Consider the following 24,051-nt stretch of genomic DNA (forward strand, 5'->3'; position numbering starts at 1 on the left):
GAGGTAACGCAAACTATTGCAAGGGCATGCAAAACGTATTGTGAAGGAATGCAAGCTATTGCGAAGGAATGCAAAACTTATTGCGAGGGCACGCAAAACGTATTGCGAGGTAACGCAAACTTTTGAGAGGGCATGCAAAACTTATTGCGAGGGAATGCAAGCTATTGCGTTGGAATGCAAAACGATTGTGAGGGAACACAAAACTATTGCGGGGGAACGCAAAACGTATTGCGAGTGAACGCAAACTATTGCGAGGGCATGCAAAACTTATTGCGAAGGAATGCAAACTATTGCGTTGGAATGCAAAACTATTGTGAGGGAACGCAAAACTATTGCAGGGGAATGCAAAACGTATTGTGAGCGAACGCAAACTATTGCAAGGGCATGCAAAACTTACTGCGAGGGAACGCAAACTTTTGCGAGGGCATGCAAAACCTATTGTAAGGAAACGCAAACTATTGCGAGGGCATGCAATACTTACTGTTAGGGAACGCAAACTATTGCGAGGCCATGCAGAACTTACTGCGAGAGCACGAAAAACTATTTCAGAAAAAAAAAAAATATCTTCCTAATTTTCCGAAGTTTGCGGTAATGGAGAGCATTTTCAGAATGCTTTGTTTTCAGTAGTGGAAAATTACTTTCTACTGTGAGAGGCACAAACGCAGCAAAATCAATGCTTTTTCAAATGAAAATGTAATAGTGCAGACGCGGCCTAAATCTGAGTGTTTGTCCTAACCAGCCATAAATGCGACAAACAACAAGCAGCAGGACATTTTGTTGATTGCTTGGTTTTATTTCTGCGATAGGCTGGGTAGCTCTGCCTAGTGTAAAATCCAATACTAGTTACTTTACTTTTAAGTTACTATTTAAAACACTATTCACAAAGACTTTTCAATTTTCAAATTTGTGTTTTTCTGCTCAACAAATTCAAAATAATGTCTATATTTTCTTCTTGTTCATTGTCGCATACAAATCATACACTTAGCATTACTTATTTCTCACTCACAGAAATACTAACAGATGTACATACAGTATGCACATAATTCAGGTTTAAATGCATTCTACATAATATTATTTTAGATATATGTATAACCCAAGTAATGTCCTAAAAATGAATTTACTTAAAAGTCAGTAACTGTAATCTGATTACAAGATTTAAAATGTAACGTGTTCCACACTATTCAATTTTAAAAAGCAATTAGATTAAAGTATCGAATTACTTTGTAATCAGATTACACTGAACACTGGTGAAATCTCATTGGTCCAAAATTCTGCTCCCTATTGCAGTTTTGCATTGAGTGTGGACATACAATGTCGCTGCAAAGTTGTCACATTGTGCCTGGTTAGGATATGTTATTATGGAGCACTTTGTTTGCTTATTGAGGCCCTTGGGACACCTGATCACAAAAATGCTTTCAAGCAAAATAAACACAAGTCGATTTTTGTTCAACAAGAACATTAGCAAAAATTTCTCCTCAGTCTATTCATCATTGCAGTGCAAACTGTAAAAAAACAAACCGTATTGCAAAAATAAACACTTCTGTCACTGTCGTAAATAAAGCAAGGTTGTCTCAGGGGACAAAAGAAATGCTCATTCTGCATTATTCTTTGTAGTAGATGCCATAGTTGCTGTGGCTTTCGCTACTCTTGTTGCCAGTCTGCTCACTGAAGCTCCCTGATCAAGCTCCTCTGATTCCTCCCCTCCCTCTGCCTCCTGCAGGGCGTGTCTGTGCGGTGGGCGGAGCCGAGCTCTGTGTCTGTAGTGATAGAGGAAGACGGCGGGGTCAGGCATTGCCATGGGCTCCTCTGGGCCCTTCACCCTCTCGCGTGGCACACACTCCCTAGTGCGCTCGGTTCGGAGATTTGAGGACGGCCGGCTTGAGCTACGGCGTTTGGGTTTGACGACAGTCGGGCAGCTAGCACTGGCCTGAGGGCAGGGGTGAAGGGGGGGCTTGTCCGCACTGGGCGGGGCCGGCCTCCTGTGCTGCTGCTGCAGTTTCTGTTTTGCGGAATGCAGCTGAAAGGAAAGAAATGCAGCCGTCTCTGTCTGCTTCTGCAGCTCGGTGTTGAGTGTAGTTGTCCTGTGGCTGCGGTGTTTGAGTTCCTCCAGGAAATGACGCTCCTTCTCCTTCAGACTGGCACGAAGAGAGCCCACGAGCACTGCCTTCTGGCTCAGCTCCCATCGCAAGTCACTATGCATTTGCTGCTGCTCCTGCAAATGCTCCTCAACTTCCTGACAACGAGCTGCCAGCAGCTCCTCTTCCTCCTGCACCTCTGATACACACACATATTGAGCAGATACAGCCATTGTAATAAATCTCTCTGTACATGATTGTATGATAGCACATTTAGAGCATTTAAAATTGCACATTACTCTGAAATGAATTGAAATGTCAGGCAGAAGTATTTACTGAACTGCAATTCAAAACAATTCAACACAGTCACACACTGAAAACCTAAAGTTGTCATTACTGGACATATCAAGTTGTAATGTCAGGTTTTGGGCTCTAAAGTCAAATATTTAAGTTCATTAAACTTATTTATGTTAAAAATCCATAGACTTAAGAAAAAAAAAGAAAAAAGAAAGAAAAAAATATATTAATAACTAAGTTAGTTTTCGCTTGCTAGTTCGAATCCCAGGACGTGTTGAGTGACCCCAGCCAGGTCTCCTAAGCAACCAAATTGGCCCCACTTGACGCCGAAAATGCTAGAGGGGGTAGAGTTACATGGGGTAACCTCCTTGTGGTCACTATAATGTGGTTCGTTCTCGGTGGGGCGCGTGGTGAGTTGAGCATGGTTGCCATGGTGGATGGCATGAAGCCTCCATACGCGCTGTCTCCGTGGCAATGCGCTCAACAAGCCACGTGATAAGTTGTGCGAGTTGACAGTCTCAGACACAGAGGCAGCTGGGATTCATCCTCCGCCTCCCAGATTGAGGTGAATCACTACGTGACCACGAGGACTTAAAAAGCACATTGGGAACTGGGCATTCCAAATTGGAAGAAAAAGAAAATACATAAAAAATAAATAATAATAAAAATATTAACTACAGTCTTGACCAACACAAAATAGGCATCGTTGAAAGCTTAGAAGCTCAACTTTCCAATACATGCAGGATTATGATAAAAACTGAATGTGGGTTTGGAATGTCATAAAGGTGAGTAAATGATGCTGTTTGTGGGGTATGGGTGTGAACTATCCCTTTAATTTTTCCATACAGCTCACCATATTTAAAACAAAATTAAATAATTAAAAAATAAAATAAAAATATTATAAAAAATAAAATATTGCCATAAAACTCTGGGGTAAATTCGAGCATTCTGTGAAATGCTGTGTTCTGCATCAAATTTGCAGAAAGACATTCTCAATTCAATTCAGTATGGTGCACAACCATGTCTGAAATGAAGTGTATGATCTTATGTATGATCCACTATCTACGTGATATGAAACAGGCATGTCTAATATGAGCACGCCCCTCCATTTTAAATTAGATTTTAACTGTAAAAAGCAAATTTGTAACTAATCTGAGTTCTTTAATGTGGGTGGATGTAGATGGGGAAAGCAGACAAAAGGCTATCCTGTGCCTAAGGATTACAGACTCTGAGTAAATCCAAACCAACTAATCTCCACACTGCTCTGGCTACTGGCAAGGTGTGCCATCTGTTCAGAGTTATTAGACACATTAAATGTCTAGGACAAGACCTCCCTGAGTATGCTTTACTGCAACAAAGCAAGGCACATTTCTACAAAAAAATTATAAAACTGTATTGCAGACATAACATCTTTTAAGGAATACACTACCGTTCAAAAGTTTGGGGTCACTTGCCTGAAATGTTTCTCATGATCTTAAAAATCTTTTGATCTGAAGGCGTATGCTTAAATGTTTGAAATTAGTTTTGTAGACAAAAATATAATTGTGCCACTATATTAATTTATTTCATTACAAAACAAAAATTTTATAAAAAAAAAAAAAATGACTTGGACCGAATAATTAAGAAAAGCAGCCACTAATTGCCCAGCATATAGATGGGAACTCCTTTGATACTGTTTAAAAAGTATCCCAGGGTGATACCTCAAGAAGTTGGTTGAGAAAATGTCAAGAGTACATTCTTGCAAATTCTAGGCAAAGTCTGGCCACTTTGAAGATGCTAAAATATAACATAGTTTTGATTTATTTTGGATTAACATAATTCCCATATTTCCATTTCTAATATTCCATAGTTGTGATGACTTTACTATTATTCTAAAATGTTAAAAAAAAAAAAAAGAATGAGTAAGTGACCCTAAACTTTTGAACGGTAGTGTATTTCACCCAGAAAAAAATTATTCTGTCATTATTTACACATTTACCCATTAATTCCACACCCGTATGACTTTCTGTTTTCTGTAGAACACAATTTATTTTTTTGAGTGAGCTATTTCTTTTAATCACTCTCACACATTTATGCTACAGAACTGGCTCCATTATTGTTAGAAGTTTATACTGAATCATTAAGAATGGAAAGCTTCCTCCAACCATGACACAAGCCCGAATCAGTCTGATTCTTAAAAAGGACAAAGATCCAAGCAAGTGTAAGAGTTACTGTCCAATTTCTCTGATACAGCTAGACATAAAAATATTGTCAAAAATTTGGGCTAATCGATTAAGTAAGGTTATGACATCTCTTATACATATAGATCAGGTGGGGTTTATTCGGGGCCGCAGCTCTTCTGACAACATTAGGCGTTTCATCAATATCATGTGGTCAGTAGAGAATGATCAGTCTCCGGTCGCTGCCATCTCACTTGACGCCGAAAATGCATTTGATATGGTAGAATGGGATTATCTTTTTAAGATTTTGGAAATATACAGGTTCGGGAATACTTTTATTGGTTGGATTAAGTTACTTTATAGACTCCCTGTAGCGGTGGTTCAAACAAATGGATTAATTTCAGATTATTTTACTCTGGATAGGGGCACTCAGCAGGGTTGCCCTATTTCCCCATTATTGTTCTGTCTTCCACTGCAACCATTAGCAGCTGCGATAAGAAAGGAGGATGATTTTCCAGGGGTGTTGGCAGTAGGTGTGGCGCATAAACTTTTGCTTTACGCAGATTATATTTTATTATTCGTCTCTGATCCCATTAGATCTATGCCTTGCCTCCACAGAATTATTAATTCCTTTTCTAAGTTCTCAGGATACAAAGTCAATTGATGTAAACTGAAGCTTTTGCTCTGACGGCGTACTGTCCAGTAACGGCTTTACAGCCGGGCGCCTTCCAGTGGCCCAAACAGGGCATTAAGTATTTGGGCATTTTATTCCCAGCAAATATGTGTGATTTAGTTAGAGTTAATTTTGACCCCTTAATAAAAAGTTTTTCGAGCGATGTGCGCAGGTGGGCTTCATTACATTTATCTATGACTGGGAAGGTTAATGTTATTAAAATGAATTGTATTCCAAAATTCAACTACCTGCTACAGTCTCTCCCTGTAGATGTGCCCCTCTCTTATTTCAAGCAATTTGATAGCATAGCAAAGTCCTTCATTTGGAATGGTAAGCATCCCAGATTACATTTCAATAAATTACACAGGCCGATTGACAAAGGTGGGCTAGGCCTACCCAAGATTTTGTTTTATTATTATGCGTTCGGTCTCAGACATTTGGCTCATTGGTCGCTTCCACCTGAGAGAGCCCCTCCCTGGTTTTGAATTGAACAGGAAGTTGTTGCCAGTGTTGGGGAAGCTACTTTGAAACTGTAGTTTGACAAGCTACAAGCTGCTCATAATTTTAAGTAGTTAAGCTACAGTCAAGCTACTCTTTTGAAAAAGTAGTTAGCTACACTGCAAGTTACTATCAAAAAGTAGCTAGCTACATTGAAGCAACTTAATGAGGTAATATTGTTTTTTATGTTACTATAAATTCAATAATATTAATAACAAAATTTACACTAATGACATGTATTAATGTATTAATTAAATACATTTAATATGTTTAATAAAATATATTAAATGTATTTAATACATTTAATGAATAGTAACATTAATACAGTTAATAATGGCCATAAAATAAAATACAACAGTATAAAATAAAAACAAAAAAGATCAGACGCCATTAAAAAATCATTCTTATACTGTACTTCACACTTTCAGTCCTGCTGTGGCCAGGTGTAGCCTACTTCCCTAAAGATCAACATTTTTTGTTGAACCAACATAATTTTGGCAATATTAAATAAAATATGAAAACATTCTGTACTATTTATCACACTAGTGTGCTTTAATGTTTAACCAGGAAGTTTGTTTTGAAATGCTTTTATTTTGTACAAATGGTACAAAGTCACACTTGTGGTGTTCCCGGTCAAAAATGACCGGCCTTTAAAAATTGCTTATAAATCTTTCATTATGCTATATTATCACCAAATATTGGATTAGATCTTTTTGCCAAATTGTTTTAAATTAGCACAGGTTTTGTATTTCGTTTTGGAACTTATTGATCGTAGGCATCACTGAACTGAGCTTATGCATCTCTGTTTTTTAGTGAAAAAAGCATTCTTAGTGGATAATTTTGGCAATATTAAATAAAATATGAAAACATTCTGTACTATCTATCACACTAGTGTGCTTTAATGTTTAACCATGAAGTTTATTTTGAAATGCTTTTATTTAGTAAAAAATGGCACAAAGTCACACTTGTGGTGTTCCCGGTCAAAAATGACCGGCCATTGAAAATGAATGGGGGAGATCAGAAATAAGAAAAAAATTTAGTGTTCTGGAGCATGTTCATCATGTTTATGTTCACATATGTGCATGTGTGCTTGCAAACATAAAGGCCTTGGTCCTGTGCATTCGCACATACACACACACGTGCACTAACACACACGTGCACACACAAACACACATATGCTCACGTACACGCACAAACTCTTTTGAGAATTACAACCCCAATTCCGAAAAAGTTGGAACAGGATGAAAAATGTTAATAAAAACAAAAATTAGTGATTTGTAAATTATAATCACCCTTTGCTATATTGAAAGCTCTACAACTACACATTATATGATGTTTTACCCCCCGTGAATTTCATTTTTTTTTTTTTAAATGTACAACACTTTCTTATCAGATGATTGCAACATGCTCCAAAAAAGTTGAGATAGGGGCAATTTAAGACTAATAACGATTTGACGAGTGTAGAGCCGAGGAGGGCGGGGCCGGGCTGGAATGATGCATGCCAGCTCCCCAATCAGCCTGATGGGGCGTGTGAGGGATAAAGGCGGCCAGGGACGACAGTTCGAGAGAGAGAGAATTGCAGGCAGCTGTACTGTGTGGTTTTGGTTGTGTGTTTTTGGTTAAGTTTATTATTAAACTATTATTTAAGTTGTCAAGCCGGTTCTCGCCTCCTCCTTTCCACTGAACCCCCTTACACTGATGCCGAAACCCGGGAAGGAGGAGGGATTCCCGTCGCAGAGTCCTTGACACTGCCGTCCACCCAGGGGAGCACCGCTGCCATCCGACTGGGGACGGAGTAGCCCGACCACCTGGACGCGGGGAACGGCCGCCGTCCGCGAGGCGCCCCCGACCGCCTGGAGCGAGGGACCCGCTGCCGGGGGTGGAGGAGTGCCCTGCCGTCCCCTGGGAACGCGGAGGGGTCGAGAGAAGACCTCCGTCCGCGGGGGGGAGGAGGGAAGCGACTCCCTGACCGCCTGGAGTGGTAGGGCCGCTGCCAGGGGCGGAGGAGTGTCCCCACGGGACGCCGGGAACGCAGGGGGGCGTTCTGTCCGCTGGGGGTCGGAGGTCTGACTCCGGTCCGCCCGGGGAGTAGCGGCTGCCGTCTGCCTGAGAGGGTGGAGGAATGATCGAGGAACACACGATGGCGCATCAGAGAACCGGTGAGTTTCTTTTTATCTCTCTCCTCTCTCTCTCTCTGTCGCTCCGTGTTGGCCTTTCCCTCGCCATTTTGTTTTGTTGTTTTTCCCCTCCTGTCTCCTCCCAAGTCGAGGAAGGCGGGGATGACCCGCCAGCAGTCGGGGCATAAGGTACATTGTCTTTGTGTTTGTCTTTGAGTTGCCACAGTATGCAATAGACTGGCATGTCTTAAGGTCAATATTAGGTCAAAAATGGCAAAAAAGAAACAGCTTTCTCTAGAAACTCATCAGTCAATCATTGTTTTGAGGAATGAAGGCTATACAATGCTTGAATTGCCAAAAAAGTTTTCATACAAAGATGTATACTACAGTCTTCCAAGACAAAGGACAATTGGCAGAAAGAGATGTGGAAGGCCAGATGTACAACTAAACAAGAGGATAAGTACATCAGAGCCTCTAGTTTGAGAAATAGATGCCTCACATGTCCACAGCTGACAGCTTCATTGAATTCTAACCGCTCAACACCAGTTTCATGTACAGAGAAGACTCAGGGGTGCAGGCCTTATGGGAAGAATTGCAAAGAAAAAGCCACTTTTGAAACAGAAAAACAAAAAGAAAAGGTTAGAGTGGGCAAAGAAACACAGACATTGGTCAACAGATAATTGGAAAAGAGTGTTATGGATCATAACCTCATTGAGCTTTTGTGGGATCAGCTAGACTGTAAGGTGTGTGAGAAGTGCCCGACAAGACAGCCACATCTATGGCAAGTGCTACAGGAATCGTGGGGTGAAATGTCACCTGATTATCTGAACAAACTGACAGCTTGAATGCCAAGGATCTGCAAAGCTGTCATTGCTGCAAGTGGAGGATTTTTTGATGAGAACTCTTTGAAGTAGTTTAAGAAGATCTGAACATTTTTTTCAAATTGTAATAGTAATTTTTCATGTTATTAATGTCCTAACTATACATTGTGATCAGATGAATGCCACTTTGGTGAATAAAAGTACCAATTTCTTTCCATAAGAGCAAAATCTGTACATTATTCCAAACTTTTGGCCGCCAGTGTACTTTAGTCCATAACAAACATTGCATGGGCCTTGTTGAATCCAATAACTTGAATTTTGCCATCAACTTACAATCTAAACAACAAAGCAAGTGCTAAACACATAATTTTTGTTTTTTTTGGTTACAACAGTCAATATGATGTTTTTAAACATGTCAGCTTGCTGACTGAAGGAGTCTTCCAAACTTGATATAAAAGCAGATATCAACGTCTACTGTAAATAAACATATTGTAGATTCTTGTTGCTGTTGTACAAAATTATGCCTGTTGTTCTTATTTCTATGTACCAGTGTACACCATAAAAAGTGTAACCTGCCATTGTAACCTTCAGGAGCTATTTCTATCTGATCTGACCCTTAAAATTGTAATTAGGTTATTTCGATTTTACCACATGAAGCACATTTTTAGGCTAACATTTTGTCAATGTATATAATGAGCAACTCTCCTCACAAGAACATGAAGCAAAATTTCTTACAGGTGTATAAAATTGTGTGTATGTGATAAAGCGATCTCACCTGCTCCACTCCTGCCTGGGGACTTGATGTTGAGTTCTTGTGTAAGCTCTGTAACAAAGTAATAGACAGAAAGTTAATTCCCACTGTGTTTTCTATTGTTATTACAAAATAAGAGTGGTCACCACACTGTAAAAAATATCTGTAATTTTACTGGTAAAAGAATGTAAAAATGCTACAGTAAAAAAAACATTAATTGCTTAACGGGTAGTTACCTTAACATGTACAGTAAAAAATAATAATATATTTAACAAGACATTACATGTAATTCTTACGGTAAACTATTGTAAAAATTACAGTGAAAAACAATAATCCCAGAAGTCTTTGTGATCAGTCACATTTCATTATATTTTATGGGAATGGTGTTTTTCTTATTTTTTTGGAATTTTTTTTTTGTGTCACATATGTTACCCTGATGGTGTTTTTTGTTTATTTCTACATGTGTATTAAAGGGATAGTTCACCCAAAAATGAAAATTCTCTCATCAATTACTCACTTTCATGCCATCCTAGAAGAATATCTCAGCTCAGTAGGTCCTTTCAAAGAAAGTAAATGGTGACCAGACCTATGAAGCTCCAAAAATCTAATAAAGGCAGCATAAAAGTAATCTATATGACTCCAGTGGTTAAATCTGTCTCCTGAAGCGATGCAATCACTTTGGTTGATAAACAGATCAATATTTAAATCCTTTTTTTACCATAAATCTCCATTTTCACTTACACAAAAGTGAAAGTGGAGACTTATAGTAAAAAATGACTTAAATATCGTTCTGTTTCTCACCCACACCTATCATAGTGCTTCTGAAGATATGGATTTAACCAATTGTGTCGTATTGATTAATTTTATGCTGCCTTCATGTGCTTTTTGGACCTTCAAAGTTCTGGTCACCATTCACCTGCATTGTGTGGACCTACAGAGGTGAAATATTCTTCTAAAAATCCATCTTCCTTTATGTTCTGCAGAAGAAAGTAAGTCATACACATCTGGGATGACATGAAAGTGAGTAAATTGTAATTTTTGGGTGAACTATCCCTTTAATTAATACACATGGAAGGGCAGCTCTCTATGAACTTTAAGACATCATGTGGCCTTTTGTAATTACTACATTGATTAACAATCCATTTTAAAGTAAAAATAAATAAATAATACTTTTATAGTTCCAGAAAGTTAGTATATATTAAGTTAATATCATTTTATAATATAAACGGTAGTGAACAGTAAAATATATGGCATTCAAATTACATCATGTAAAGCCTAAACATGTCTACCATATATTTTTTTTTTAAATTTCTGTCAACCACAGCTACCAGTATTTTACCGTAAATTAAACAGAATGTTTTTACAGATTTGGCAAATAGGATGACATGAAGATGCTTTGGAAAGATATAGCCCATTAGTGAACAGCTTTTTGCACATCCTTTTGAAATAGATACATCACAAAATCTTACATAACGGTCTTTCAGTTTTCTTTGCAATGATATTATTTATTCATGCTGTTGTAGGCATTACACAGTTACTGACTTAAATTAGCCATTTTTGTTTAGGTTTGAAAGAATATCAAAAGGTTGCAAGAGAAGAACTATGAGTTCTTAGGACACTGGCATGCTCAATAGCTCACAGGGCAGAAGAGCAGAGAGATTAATATGCAGTGTGCTGCTTTATGCGCTGGCTCAGCACATCCACACAAATGTTCAGGTAGAAAGGTCATGTATTACTGAGAGGAAAAACACAAACCCTGTAATGACTGGAAGCTATTGACCTGTAGTTGCCTCTGTGGAGCCTGTGCCGTCAAAGAGAGCAATGTAACCCTCTTCTGCTATGCACAGGGGCACGGAGGTTTGGGGCATTGCCCAGTGGTATTACGTGCAATAATAAAAAAAAATGTTTACCCAAAAGTGTGATTCATGGATACATCTAAATGAACGAGTTTTATTCTAAATGGTGATGACACACACCTGTACAGCGTTTCTGAAGGGACAGAATCTCCAGGTGTAGTCCATGAAGCAGAGACAGTTGCTCCTGTCTCAGAAACATGATGCTCCTCTCCACACTCTCCACCTGCTGCTCCAGCGAGACAACCGGTGAGCCCTTTACCAAAATAAACACAAATGAGTCATTGACAAATGAAGTTGTCTGAGGTATTATAATAATGAATCAATTAATATACTGCAAATTAATAGGTGGAGTCACGAGACGCCATACGAGGATCGGACGTGTGAAAGGCGAGATCTGTGCACTTTGCTAGTTTTAACACTTTTAATGACATAAACTAGTGCGATTCGATTTGGAGTTTGTTTTATAGATTTTTTTTTTTTTTTAAGTCTTATTCTGGCTAATATTTGTGCACCTAACATTGATGATAAAGGCTTTTTTATAGATCTTGAAGGGATGTTGCAAGCCGCTGGCACCCCTCATGATATAATATTGGGAGGAGACTTTAATCTATTGATGGACTCAGTCCTTGATCATAGTGAAGCAAAAGTGTGCAAGCCCCCTAGAGCAACAGTGATGCTGGAAATTGGACGGTAACTCTTACACTCCCTTGGCTCTTTGTCCTTTTTAAGAATCAGACTGATTCGGGCTTGTGTCATGGTTGGTGGAAGCTTTTCATTCTTTAATGATTCCGTATAAACTTCTAACAAAAGTGGAGCCAATTCTGTAACATAAAATCTAAAAAATTAAATGGCAAAACCATCTGGCCCCGGAGCCTCGCCTGTAGGTAAGGCCTTAATTACCTTGTCAAGCTCCTCCAAGGTTATCTCAGAATCAAGAGAATTTTTTTGCTCAGTCATCAATTTAAGGAGTTCTAATGGTTCCACAAAGTTTCTAATATCTTCATCAGTAGACGAAGATGTATAACTATAAAGATCAAGATAGAACTCTTTAAAGGCATTATTAATATCAATGGCCGAGGTAAATATTTCATCACCAGCAGATTTCACTGAGGGAATGGTAGAAAAAGACTCTCTCTGTTTATATATCTAGCCAATAACTTCCCTGCTTTGTCCCCCGACTCAAAGTCTTGCCCTGAATAACCAAAACTCCACTTTCTGCGAAAAATAGTAATATATCTGTATTTCAATCGGGTCAATTCTCTGAAGCCATCAGATGACATTCGGTGCTCCAGCTCTGCCTCGGCACTTTTAATATTCCCTTCCAACTCCACGAGTTCACGTGCTTTGGATTTTTTGATGAATGAGGCATACTGTATGATCCGCCACCTTAAGTGCCTCGCAAGCCACACCCACAGAGGATAATGAGGACCAGTTGGTCTCCATATAAATATTGATTTCAGTCTTTAACATTTGTTGGAATTCAGGATTTTGCAAAAGGGATACATTAAAGCGGCAACTATATGATTTATTTTTATCTGTATGTGGCAACATCTCTAAACTCACCAGGGCGTGATCTGAGACTAGGATGTTTCCAATTGAGCAATCCACAACAGATGAAATGAGGGACTTAGATATAAAAAAAAAAATCTATTCTAGAATAAATCTTTATATGAAAAAAAGTTATAGTCCCTACCAGCTGGGTTCAAATGGCGCCAAATATCTGCAAGACCAAGATTTTTACACATTCTGTGAAGTGTCAATGTTGCTCTTGGGGGCTTACACACTTTTGCTTCACTATGATCATGGACTGAGTCCATCGGGGGCCTGGGTAGCTCAGTGGTAAAATACACTGGCTACCACCCCTGGAGTTCACTAGTTCGCTAGTTCAAATCCAGGGTGTGCTGAGTGAGTCCAGCCAGGTCTCCTAAGCAACCAAATTGGCCCGGTTGCTAGGGAGGGTAGAGTCACATGGGGTAAACTCCTCATGGTCGCTATAATGTGGTTCATTCTCAGTGGGGTACATGGTGAGTTGAGCATGGTTGGGCATTCCAAATTGGGAGAAAAAGGGGAAAAATAAAAAAATTAAAAAAAAGGAGTCCACCAAGAGATTAAAGTCTCCTCCCAATATTATATCATGAGGGGTGCCAGCGGCTTGTAACATCCCTTCAAGATCTATAAAAAAGCCCTGATCATCAGTGTTAGATGCATATATATTAGCCAAAATCAACCTTTGCCCCTGAATGTCTGTTAAAACAATAATGACTCTTCCTAATTTATCTTTAATCTGTTTGAGACATTTGAATTGTAGATGTTTACTTATCAATGTAATGACTCCCCTGCTCTTACTTGAGCCAGCACTAAAGAAAACATACCCACCCCATATCTTCCCAAATTTTTCAGCTTCCTGCGAGGAAAGATGTGTTTCCTGAAGAAACAGTATACTACATTTTTACACTTAAGAAAAGAAATAACCTTTCTTCTTTTTATGGGGTGCCCCAACCCATTCACATTCCACGTGGAGAAAGGTAACCCACTCATATTAACATTTGACATTTTGATATAATAGAAAAAGTAAATTCTGTGTCAAAAACAAGATTATACAACAATCAAACCCCGAACTTACCCCCGAACAAAACAAACAGAAAAAAGAAAAACGTGCGCATTAACCCCACGCACGACAGAGCCAACTGGCGTCAATCCCTCTAAACTCAAAGAGTCCATGTACGCTTACGAGAGCCCCCGTGACAACTTTGCCATAGGATTGCTCAAGTCCGGTGCATCTGCACAAATTTTGTGAGGCAAAATTATATAACAGAAAATACTTTGTAAAACAAACCCCAGCCAATAGGCAGAATAAACACAAAGAACATGTAGATTCATTCAAAGAACTGTCTCGAATGTGTGTTCCTCCACAAAACAAACTCCAGCCGATATAAAGCCGTTCAGTTTCCTCAGACAGACAAACAAGTGTTCAGTGAGCCGGCTGTTTTTGAGTACAGCAGATGACGTAATCATTCCAATGTCCTGCAAAAATACTCCACAAAAACAAACTCCAGCCAGCAGGAGGCATAAGCACAAAGAATGAATAGATTCATCCACAACTGTCCTGAAAATAAACAAAACAGGTATCCCGGTTCCTCGGATGGTCAAGAGTGTATTATTCACTCGGAGGCCACATACAAAAAAATACACCATGACTTACTCAGTCCGTCAACTTTATAAAAGACATCCTTTGTAGATATGAGACACCTCATGTAGATATTTTGCGGCCATCCTTAGTATCCATTCTCAATCTGGTCGGGAACTTCAGTGAAAAAGCGATCTTCCGTCAATGCAAACGTTTCTTGGACAAGTGTTATTCCACAAAACAAACTCCAGCCGCTAGGTGGAACCAACACAAAAAGAAACAAAAATGGCACTCAGCTTCCTCAGACAGCCAAGAGTAAGTACAGCAAGTTAATCCACTCAAATGAGAAATACCAAATGGTTTACTCACCCATTGTTTCTATGAAGGACAGTGCTTGCTTGGGACACGTATATACTTTGCGGCCATCCTTAGTATCTATTCTCAGTTTGGCCGGAAACATCAGTGCAAAAGCGATCTTCCGTTGATGTAAGAGTTTCTTACATTCCTGAAATCAATCATGTTTCTCTCTTGTCGAATTCGCAAAGTCCGGGAACAAGAAAATATTGTGATTCTTCCAAGAAAGCTTTCCTTTGCTCCTCGCCTAGCGCAACACGAGATCTTTATCGGATGATCTCAGAAATTTGGCCAGAATTGATCGGGCCTGTCACCCTCAGCAGATCTGCTAGCCGGGACTCTATGAGCTCGCTCGATTTCCAGGTTATGGCCTGTAATGTCGAGTAGACTCAGGAAGAGCTCATCTAGGAATTTCACCATATCTCTGCCTTCTTCATGCTCAGGAATTCCAACAATCCGTACGTTATTTCATCGACTCCTTTTTTCAAGATCTTCCAGTTTTTCTAAAATGCTTTCCACGTCTATCTTGGTCGCTAGTGAATTAGCGGATAATTCCCTTTCTGATGACTCCAGATAATCGATCCGATTCTCAACATCTGCCACTCTTGTAACCAACTCAGAGAATTTTGTTTCCATCGCCGTAATTGATCGACGTATTACAGCGAGATCCTCCAAGTCAGCAACAACTTTCGTCAGCATCACAGACATGTTGGACAGTTGACGCTGGATTTCTCTCGCCACACCTTCCAAACCGAGTCCCTGGTAGCAGGCTCGTCAGAGGTTTCAGATTGAGCATGTTAGTGTCTTTTAATGTCTCCAGAGCCCGAGGATTTTGACTTCTTTGCCATATTTACCTCAAAGAACAAATATGTAGCTAAGTGTATCGAATCTCACTGGATTATAACATGAAAATAATAAAAAAACTAGCAAAGTGCGCAGAGCTTGCCATTTACACATCTGCTCCTTGCATGGCGTCACGTGACCCCCTAAAATTTAGTTTGAATGATTTCAACCTAAGTGTATGTAAACTTCTTACTTCAACTGTAGAACTTTAAAACTCATTTTTTAACCACTGCACAGATTTAATATTAGCAAACTATAGTTTTGGCAAGTCGTTTAGGACATCTACTTTGTGCATGACACAAGTAATTTTGTCAACAATTGTTTACAGACAGATTGTTTCAATTTTAATTGACTATATCACAATTCCAGTGGGTCAGAAGTTCACATACACTAAGTTAACTGTGCCTTTAAGCAGCTTGGAAAATTCCAGAAAATTATGTCAAGCCTTTAGACAATTAGCCAATTAGCTTTTGAGGTGTACTGATATGAGGTGTACTAAATTGGAGGTGTACCTGTGTACGTATTTTAAGGTCTACCTTCAAACACAGTGCCTCTTTGCTTGACATCATGGGAAAATCAAAAGTAATCAGCCAAGACCTCAAAAAATAATCGTGGACCTCCACAAGTCTGGTTCATCCTTGGGAGCAATTTCCAAACGCCTGAAGGTACCATGTCTATCTGTACAAACAATAGTATAAACACCATGCAGCCATCATACCGCTCAGGAAGGAGATGCATTCTTTCCCCTAGAGATGAACGTAGTTTGGTGCGAAAAGTGCAAATCAATCCCAGAACCACAGCAAAGGATCTTGTGAAGATGCTGGAGGAACAGGTAGACAAGTATCTATATCCACATTAAAACGAGTCCTATATCGACATAAATTGAAAGGCTGCTCAGCAAGGAAGAAGCCACTTCTCCAAAACCGCCATAAAAAAGCCAGACTACAATTTGCAAGTGCTCATGGGACAAATATCTTTCTTTATGGAGAAATGTCCTCTGGTCTGATGAAGCAAAAATTTAACTGTTTGGCCATAATGTGTATGTATGTACTTGCTTAAATGACTGGCATCCTGTTGCTCTGACCCCCATCATCAGCAAATGCTTTGAGAGACTATTCAGAGATTACATCTGCTCTGTGCTGCCTCTCTCACTTGACCCATTGCAGTTTGCTTACCGCAACAACCGCTCCACTGATGATGCCATTGCATCTACAATACACACTGCTCTCTCCCACCTGGAAAAAAAGAAAATTTATGTGAGAATGTTGTTTGTAGACTACAGCTCAGCATTCAACACCATAGTGCCCTCCAAGCTTGATGAGAAACTCTGGGCTCTGGGCTTAAACAGCTCGCTGTGCAGCTGGATCCTGGACTTCCAGTCAAGCAGACGCCAGGTGGTTAGAATAGGCAGCAACATCTCCTCATCACTGACCCTCAACACTGGAGCCCTGCAGGGCTGTGTTCTCAGCCCACTCTTGTATTCTCTGTACACACATGACTGTGTGGCAACACATAGCTCCAATGCCATCATTAAGTTTGCTGATGACACGACGGTGGTAGGTCTGATCACTGACAGTGATGAAATGACAATGAGGAGGTGCACACTCTGACACACTGGTGTCAGGAGCACAACCTCTCCCTCCTCGTCAGTAAGACAAAGGAGCTTGTGGTGGACTTCAGAAGAAAAGACAGAGAACACAGTCCCATCACCATCAATGGAGCACCAGTGGAGAGAGTCAGCAGCTTCAAGTTCCTGGGTGTCCACATCACTGAGGAACTCACATGGTCCATCCACACTGAAGCCATGTGAAGAAGGCTCATCAGCACCTCTTCTTCCTGAGACGGCTAAGGAAGTTTGGAATGAACCGCCACATCCTCACACGGTTCTACACCTGCACTGTAGAGAGCATCCTAACTGGCTGCATCTCCGCCTGGTATGGCAATAGCACCACCCACAACCACAAAGCACTACAAAGGGTGGTGCGAACTGCCAGACACATCATCGGAGGTGAGCTTCCCTCCCTCCAGGACATATATACCAGGCGGTGTGTGAAAAAAGCTCGGAGGATCATCAGAGACTCCAGCCACCCGAGCCATGGGCTGTTCTCACTGCTACCATCAGGCAGGCGGTATCGCAGCATCAGGACCCGCAGCAGCTGACTTCATGATAGCTTCTTCCCCCAAGCAATCAGACTTTTGAACTCTTGATCTCCCACGATCAAAATACATCAGCACTGCACTTTATTACTCTTACTCTTATATCTCACACCGGACTGTCATAAATTATATATTATTATATTAGATTCTCTCTTAACAACTTACTATCAACCGACAGCCTGAATGTCAATACAGTACAATACAACCTACTGTACATTCTATATATGCTATATATACTTTTTTATTGTATTGTGTGTATTGTATACTGTACAGTGTATTACTCTGAGTTATTATTTGTATATTGTGTTGTGTGTAATTATGTGTATATTAGACTTTAATTGTGTTGTGTTAATCTGATGTTTATTGTAAATTGGTATATGTCTCATCACTTTCACGACTGCTATGTTGCTCGTAACTGCACCCAAGAATTTCACAAACTATTGCACTTGTGTATATGGTTGTGTGACAATAAAAGTGATTTGATTTTGATTTGATAATGACCATTGTTATTTTTGAAGGAAAAAGGGTGAGGCTTGCAAGCCAAAAAACACCATCCCAACCGTGAAGCATGGGGGTGGCAGCATCATGTTGTGGGGGTGCTTTGCTGCAGGAGGGACTGGTGCAATTCACAAAATAGATGGTATCAAAAGGAAGAAAAATTATGTGGCTATATTGAAGCAACATCTCAAAACATCAGCCATGAAGTTAAAGCTCGGTCACAAATGGGTCTTCCCAATGGACAATGACCCCAAGCATACCTCCAAAGTTGTGGCAAAATGGCTTAAGGACAACAAAGTCAAGGTATTGGAGTGGCTATCACAAAGCCCTGACCACAATCTGATAAAAAAAAGACATTTAAGGCCCAGACAGGCCTATGGACCGTGGACTCGAAGGAATCCAGCGTCAACTGTCCAACATGTCGGTGATGTTGACGAAGGTACTTGCGGACTTGGAGGATCTCGCTGTAATACGTCGATCGATTACTTCTCTGAGCTAGTCACAAGAGTGACAGATGTTGAAAAAAGAATCGATTATTTGGAGTCATCATAGAGAGAGTTAGCCGCTAATCCGCCAGCGAGCAAAGTTGATTTGGAACGTGTTCTTGAAAAGCTTGAAGATCTTGAGAATAGAAGCCGTAGGAATAACATTCCAATTGTTGGAATTCCTGAGCATGAGGAGGGCAGAGATATGGTGAAATTCCTAGACAAGCTTTTCCCGAGTCTGCTCGACATAACAGGCCACAAGCTGGAAATCGAGTGAGCTCACAGAGTCCCTGCTCACAGATCCGCTGAGGGAGAAAGGCCCCGATCGATTCTGGCCAAATTTTTGAGATCATCCGATAAGATCTCGTGTTGCGCCAGGCGAGGAGCAAAGGAAAGCTTTCTAGGAAGAATTACAATATTTTCTTGTTCCCGGACTTTGCAAACTCGACAAGAGAGAAACGCGATCGGTTTAAAGAATGCAAGAAACTCTTAAATCAGCGGAAGATCACTTTTGCTCTGATGTTTCCGGCCAGACTGAGAATAAACACCAAGGACGGCAGCAAAGTATTTACATGTCCCAATCAGGCAATGGCTTTTATTGAAACAATGGATGAGTAACCATTGGGTGTTTTTCTTGTGAGTGGATTGACTCACTGTACATACTCTGGTTTTTTTGAGGAAGCTGGGCGCCATTTTTGTTTCTTTTTGCATTGGCTCCGCAGAGCAGCTGGAGTTTGTTTTGTTTTGTGGATTAACACTTTTCCTTAAATAAACTTTTGCATTGACGGAAGATCACGTTTACAATGAAGTTGGCAGATTGAGAAAAGACATTACGGATGACCACAAAATATCTACATGCCCACACAAAGGATGTCTTTTATAAAGTTGGCGGACTGTGTAAATCATGGGATATACTTTTATGCGGCCTCCGAGTGAATTGACTCTTGACCATCCGAGGAACCGGGATGCGTGTTTTGTTTCCTTTTGTGCTGGTTCCGCCTAGCGGTTGGAGCTTGTTTTGTTAAATAACACTACTTTGGGACAGTTATGGATGAATCTGTTAGTTCCTTGTGGTTATACCTCCTGTTGGTTGGAGTATGATTTGTGGAGTATTTTCGTGGGACATTGGAATGATTACGTCATCTGCTGCACTCATCAGCTGGCTCACTGAAGATTCGTTTGTCTGACCGAGGAAAATGAACGGTTTTAAATCAGCTGGAATTTGTTTTGTGAAGGAACACACCTTTGAGACAGTTCTGTGAATGAGTCTACACGTTCTTTGTGTTTATTCTGCCTATTGGTTGGGGTTTGTTTTACAAAATATTTGATGTTATGTAATTTTGCCTTACAAATTTGTGAGGCAAAATTGAGCAATCCGATGGCAAAGTTGTCACGGGGGCTCTCGTAGGCATACATGGACTCTTTGAGTTTAAAGGGATTGATGCCGGTTGGCACTTTTCTTTTTTCTGTTTGTTTTGTTCTGGGGGAAGTTCTGGATTTTATTGTTGCATTAATGTTGAAATGTGGTCTTCATAACTTTGTTTTTGGCAAACAATTTATTTTTTCTATTATATCAAAATGTCAAATGTTAATATGAGTGTACTATCTCTCTCCACATGGAATGTGAATGGGTTGGGGCACCCCATAAAAAGAAGGAAGGTTATTTCTTTTCTTAAACATTAGAAATATGATATAGTGTTTCTTCAAGAAACGCATCTTTCCCCGCAGGAAGCTGAAAAATTTGGGAAGATATGGGGTGGACATGTTTTCTTTAGTGCTGGCTCAAGTAAGAGCAAGGGAGTCGTTATATTGGTAAATAAACATTTACAATTCAAATTTCTCAAGATTGTGTATTAGCAAGTCCCCTTTCTGCTGGTCAGAGTGGATTGTGAGGGGTGTTGCTACACTCTGTGACCTATATGAAAGTGGAGTGTTGAGATCATTTGAAAACTTGGTCCAACATTTTGGGATCCCCAGACCTCAGTTTTATAGGTATTTACAACTGCGCCACCTGCTTTGTACTATTTTTGGGAGTAGCACACACCCCTAAGGAGGCACATGGGGAGAGGTGATTGCGGCTTTTGGAAAAGGTCATGAGGCATCAGTGTACTACTCCCTGTTAATTCAGAGTCTGGGGGATGGAGCCTTACCTTCTCTCAAGAGAGTGGGAGAAAGATTTCAACTTGGCATTGGAGGAAGGAGTGTGGGCTAAGATTCTTAAAAACATTAAGTCTGCATCTAGACATGCAAGGGTGCGTCTTATACAATTCAAAATTTTGCATAGATTTTATTAGACCCCCTCTAGGTGGTATAGGCTTGGTCTTAAAGACACACCCACCTGCTGGAGATGCCAATCAGAGGATGGAGACATGGCCCATGTTTTTTGGTGGTGTGTCGAGATCCAGAAATTCTGGTCGAAGGTTCAGAATTTTGTGTGCGATGTGGTGGGCACTCGGGTTTTGTTTTGCCCCAGACTTTGTGTTCTGGGCGATGGAGCGGTCATCAATATGGGGGATGGCCATATAGAGAACTGGGTTCTGACCTGTGTGATGATTGCCAGGCAGGTTATTTTGAGGGGTTGGAGGTCAGCTGGTGCGCCCCCATATCCAGAGTAGTGCACGGAGGTGGGGAGGGTGGCAGCTTATGAGGAGGTGTCATCGGGAAGACGGGGTGGCTTGGATATGTTTATACGGAAATGGGGCAGGTATTTGGAGTTTTTGGAGGGCTCTCGGGTGGGGTGTAGAGAGAGTAGTGTAATATAGTTAGTATGATTATTATGTGTATGTATGTATGTATGTATGTATATATGTATGTATATATATATTTTTTTTTATATGTATATATGTGTGTCTGTTTGATTTTTATTTCTATATATTTACATATGTTTGACCACAGGGTTGTCAATATATATACACACACACTCACCGGTCACTTTATTAGGTTCACCTGTACATCTTCAGTTAATGCTTACATCAACCATCAGAATGGGGGAAAAAAGTGATCTCAGTGATTTCGACCGTGGCATAATTGTTGGTGCCAGACGGGCTGTTTTAGTATTTCTGTAACTGCTGATCTCCTGGGGTTTTCACGCAAAACAGTCTCTAGAGTTTACTCAGAATGGTGTAAAAAACATCCAGTGAGCGGCAGTTCTGTGGGCAAAAATTGCTTGTTAATAACAAAGCAGGTCAGAGGAGAATGGTCAGACTGATCAAAGCTGACAGGAAGGTGCCAGTAACCCAAATAACCACACATTACAACTGTTCTATGCAGAAAAGCATTTCTGAAAATGCAACACGCCGAACATTGAGGTGGATGGGCTACAGCAGCAGAAGACCCCTCCGGGTACCACTACTGTCAGCTTAGAACAGGAAACTGAGGCTCCAGTGGGCACAGGCTCACCAAAATTGGACAGTAGACGATTGGAAAAACATCACCTGATCTGACAAATCTGGATTTCATAAGGTACACAAATGGTAGGCCCACTGCAGCCTCAGTTTTCTGTTCTTGGCTGACAGAGGTGGAACCCAACGTGGTCTTCTGCTGTTGTAGCCCATCCGCCTCAAGTTTCGACATGTTGTGCATTCTGAGATGCTATTCTGCTCACTACAGTTGTACAGAGTGGTTATTTGAGTTACCATAGCCTTTCTGTCAGCTCGAACCAGTCTGGCCATTCTCTGCTGACCTCTGCCAATAGCAAGCCGTTTTTGCCCACAGAACTGCCGCTCACTGGATGTTTTTTGTTTTTGGCACCATTCTGAGTAAACTCTAGAGACTGTTGTGTGTGAAAATCCCAGGAGTTCAGCAGTTACAGAAATAATCAAACCAGCCCATCTGGCACCAACAATCATGCCACTGTCGAAATCATTGATATCAAATTTTTTCACCATTCTGATGGTTGATGTGAACATTACCTGAAGCTCCTGACCCATATCTGCATGATTTTATACATTTCACTGCTGCCACACGATTGACTGATTAGATAATAGCAAAATATATATGCTATTATCTAATAACATTTTTTTCATTCAGACCCCTTTTGACTGTTTGAATTTATAAATTTAAAAAAAATTATATTTTGTAATATTTTAAAAACTTTTATCCACCAAATTAAAGTCAGGTGTTACCAGCAGGTAGCCATTCTGTTACACCTGACTTTAATTTGGTGGATAGCATTTTTTTCATTCAGACCCCTTTTGACTGTTTGAATTTATAAATTCAAACAGTCAAGATTTTTCAAGAATTTCAAGATTTTTTTCAAGAATTTCAGCTTTTAATAAAACTTTTGTTTATTTTATTTCTTTATTTATTTACTTTCTCATTTACACCACTTCACTTTAAGCCACAAATTAAATAGCCAATCAAAAATTACTTTGAACTCAGAAATTAAAAACATGCTAATCTCAGTATAGGTGTATTCAAGTAATTGTTTTGTGTGAATTCTAGTTTTAAAGTAATATTTTTAACAAGATGAGCGTCACGTCATTGACCTTAATATAAGCCTATATTAGCCTAATTATATTTATCATGAACATGACGTGCTACAGCAAAATAAGTTTCAAACTTTCATTACATAAATTTTCCTTGATTTTAGTAGTTTCAAGTACAGGCTAATTTTTCTTTTAAGATTTTGTCAAGATCTTGGAAATGCTACACATGACACACTCATTGGTCACTCTTTTATATACAAAAATAAACGCTTCAGATAACGCTGAGCATAATTATTTACAGTACTCACCGTGTTCTCCATTAGAGCTGTTTATATTAGTATCCAAAGATGAACATCAGGCTTTACAATCAAGTGAATTACTGTGCTCTCCTTCGCTTTTACATCTCTGCCCTTCAACGAACCGACCCAGGCTGAACATTGAAAGAAGATCAATACATATCTCAAAGGAAGAATTAAGGAGGGATCTATCCCAAAATAACGGTATGAAAGAAGACATTTGAATCCCTCGTTACCTTCGCAATGCACAACGTCCACTATTACAGGATATATTGATTTATCCGACAACGTCACGGTCGATTAAAGTCAGAATTCCGACGTTTTGCTTGCTGGAGCATCCTCGTGTGTTCTGCGTCTGTTGAAGGTACTGAAGAAGAGCATCATCGTCATCGTGACCGGAACACGCGTGATGACAGCAGCAGAGAGAGGCGTAACTTCAGTACCAATGCAATGATGCAACTGATGGAGGAAACAGTGATGCTCAGTGGAACTGGCCACTGCAGATGCCAATCCTAAATGCAACGCTAAATGAATATTACTGGCCGAAATTGTACTTTGCAACACTGGACTGTACATATTGCAAAACTTTAAATGCAGATTAAAAAGTACAACAAAAT

The 24,051-nt window shown here is 40.1% G+C and overlaps 1 protein-coding gene across 1 annotated transcript; it reads right to left on the reverse strand.

Moving 5' to 3' along the window:
* Positions 1 to 1,111: 1,111 nt before the first annotated feature.
* On the reverse strand, positions 1,112 to 23,792 carry LOC127422564 (coiled-coil domain-containing protein 92-like). The gene is made up of 5 exons (XM_051666192.1): positions 23,671 to 23,792; positions 23,447 to 23,568; positions 11,368 to 11,500; positions 9,416 to 9,463; positions 1,112 to 2,274 (listed from the first exon to the last, which is right to left on the reverse strand). The coding sequence occupies exons 2-5, from the start codon at positions 23,456 to 23,458 to the stop codon at positions 1,592 to 1,594; spliced, it is 876 nt and encodes a 291-aa protein (XP_051522152.1). The 5' UTR covers positions 23,459 to 23,568; positions 23,671 to 23,792; the 3' UTR covers positions 1,112 to 1,591.
* Between the last annotated feature and the right edge of the window lie 259 nt (positions 23,793 to 24,051).

The sequence above is a fragment of the Myxocyprinus asiaticus genome, chromosome 31, assembly GCF_019703515.2.
Source record: "Myxocyprinus asiaticus isolate MX2 ecotype Aquarium Trade chromosome 31, UBuf_Myxa_2, whole genome shotgun sequence".
Taxonomy (NCBI): domain Eukaryota; kingdom Metazoa; phylum Chordata; class Actinopteri; order Cypriniformes; family Catostomidae; genus Myxocyprinus; species Myxocyprinus asiaticus.

Coding starts and splice junctions, on each gene's coding strand:
- LOC127422564 (XM_051666192.1), bottom strand. Junction 9,464..11,367: donor CCTTCAGAAACGCTGTACAG/GTGTGTGTCATC, acceptor ACTTTGTTACAG/AGCTTACACAAGAACTCAAC. Junction 2,275..9,415: donor CCCAGGCAGGAGTGGAGCAG/GTGAGATCGCTT, acceptor TGTGTGTATCAG/AGGTGCAGGAGGAAGAGGAG.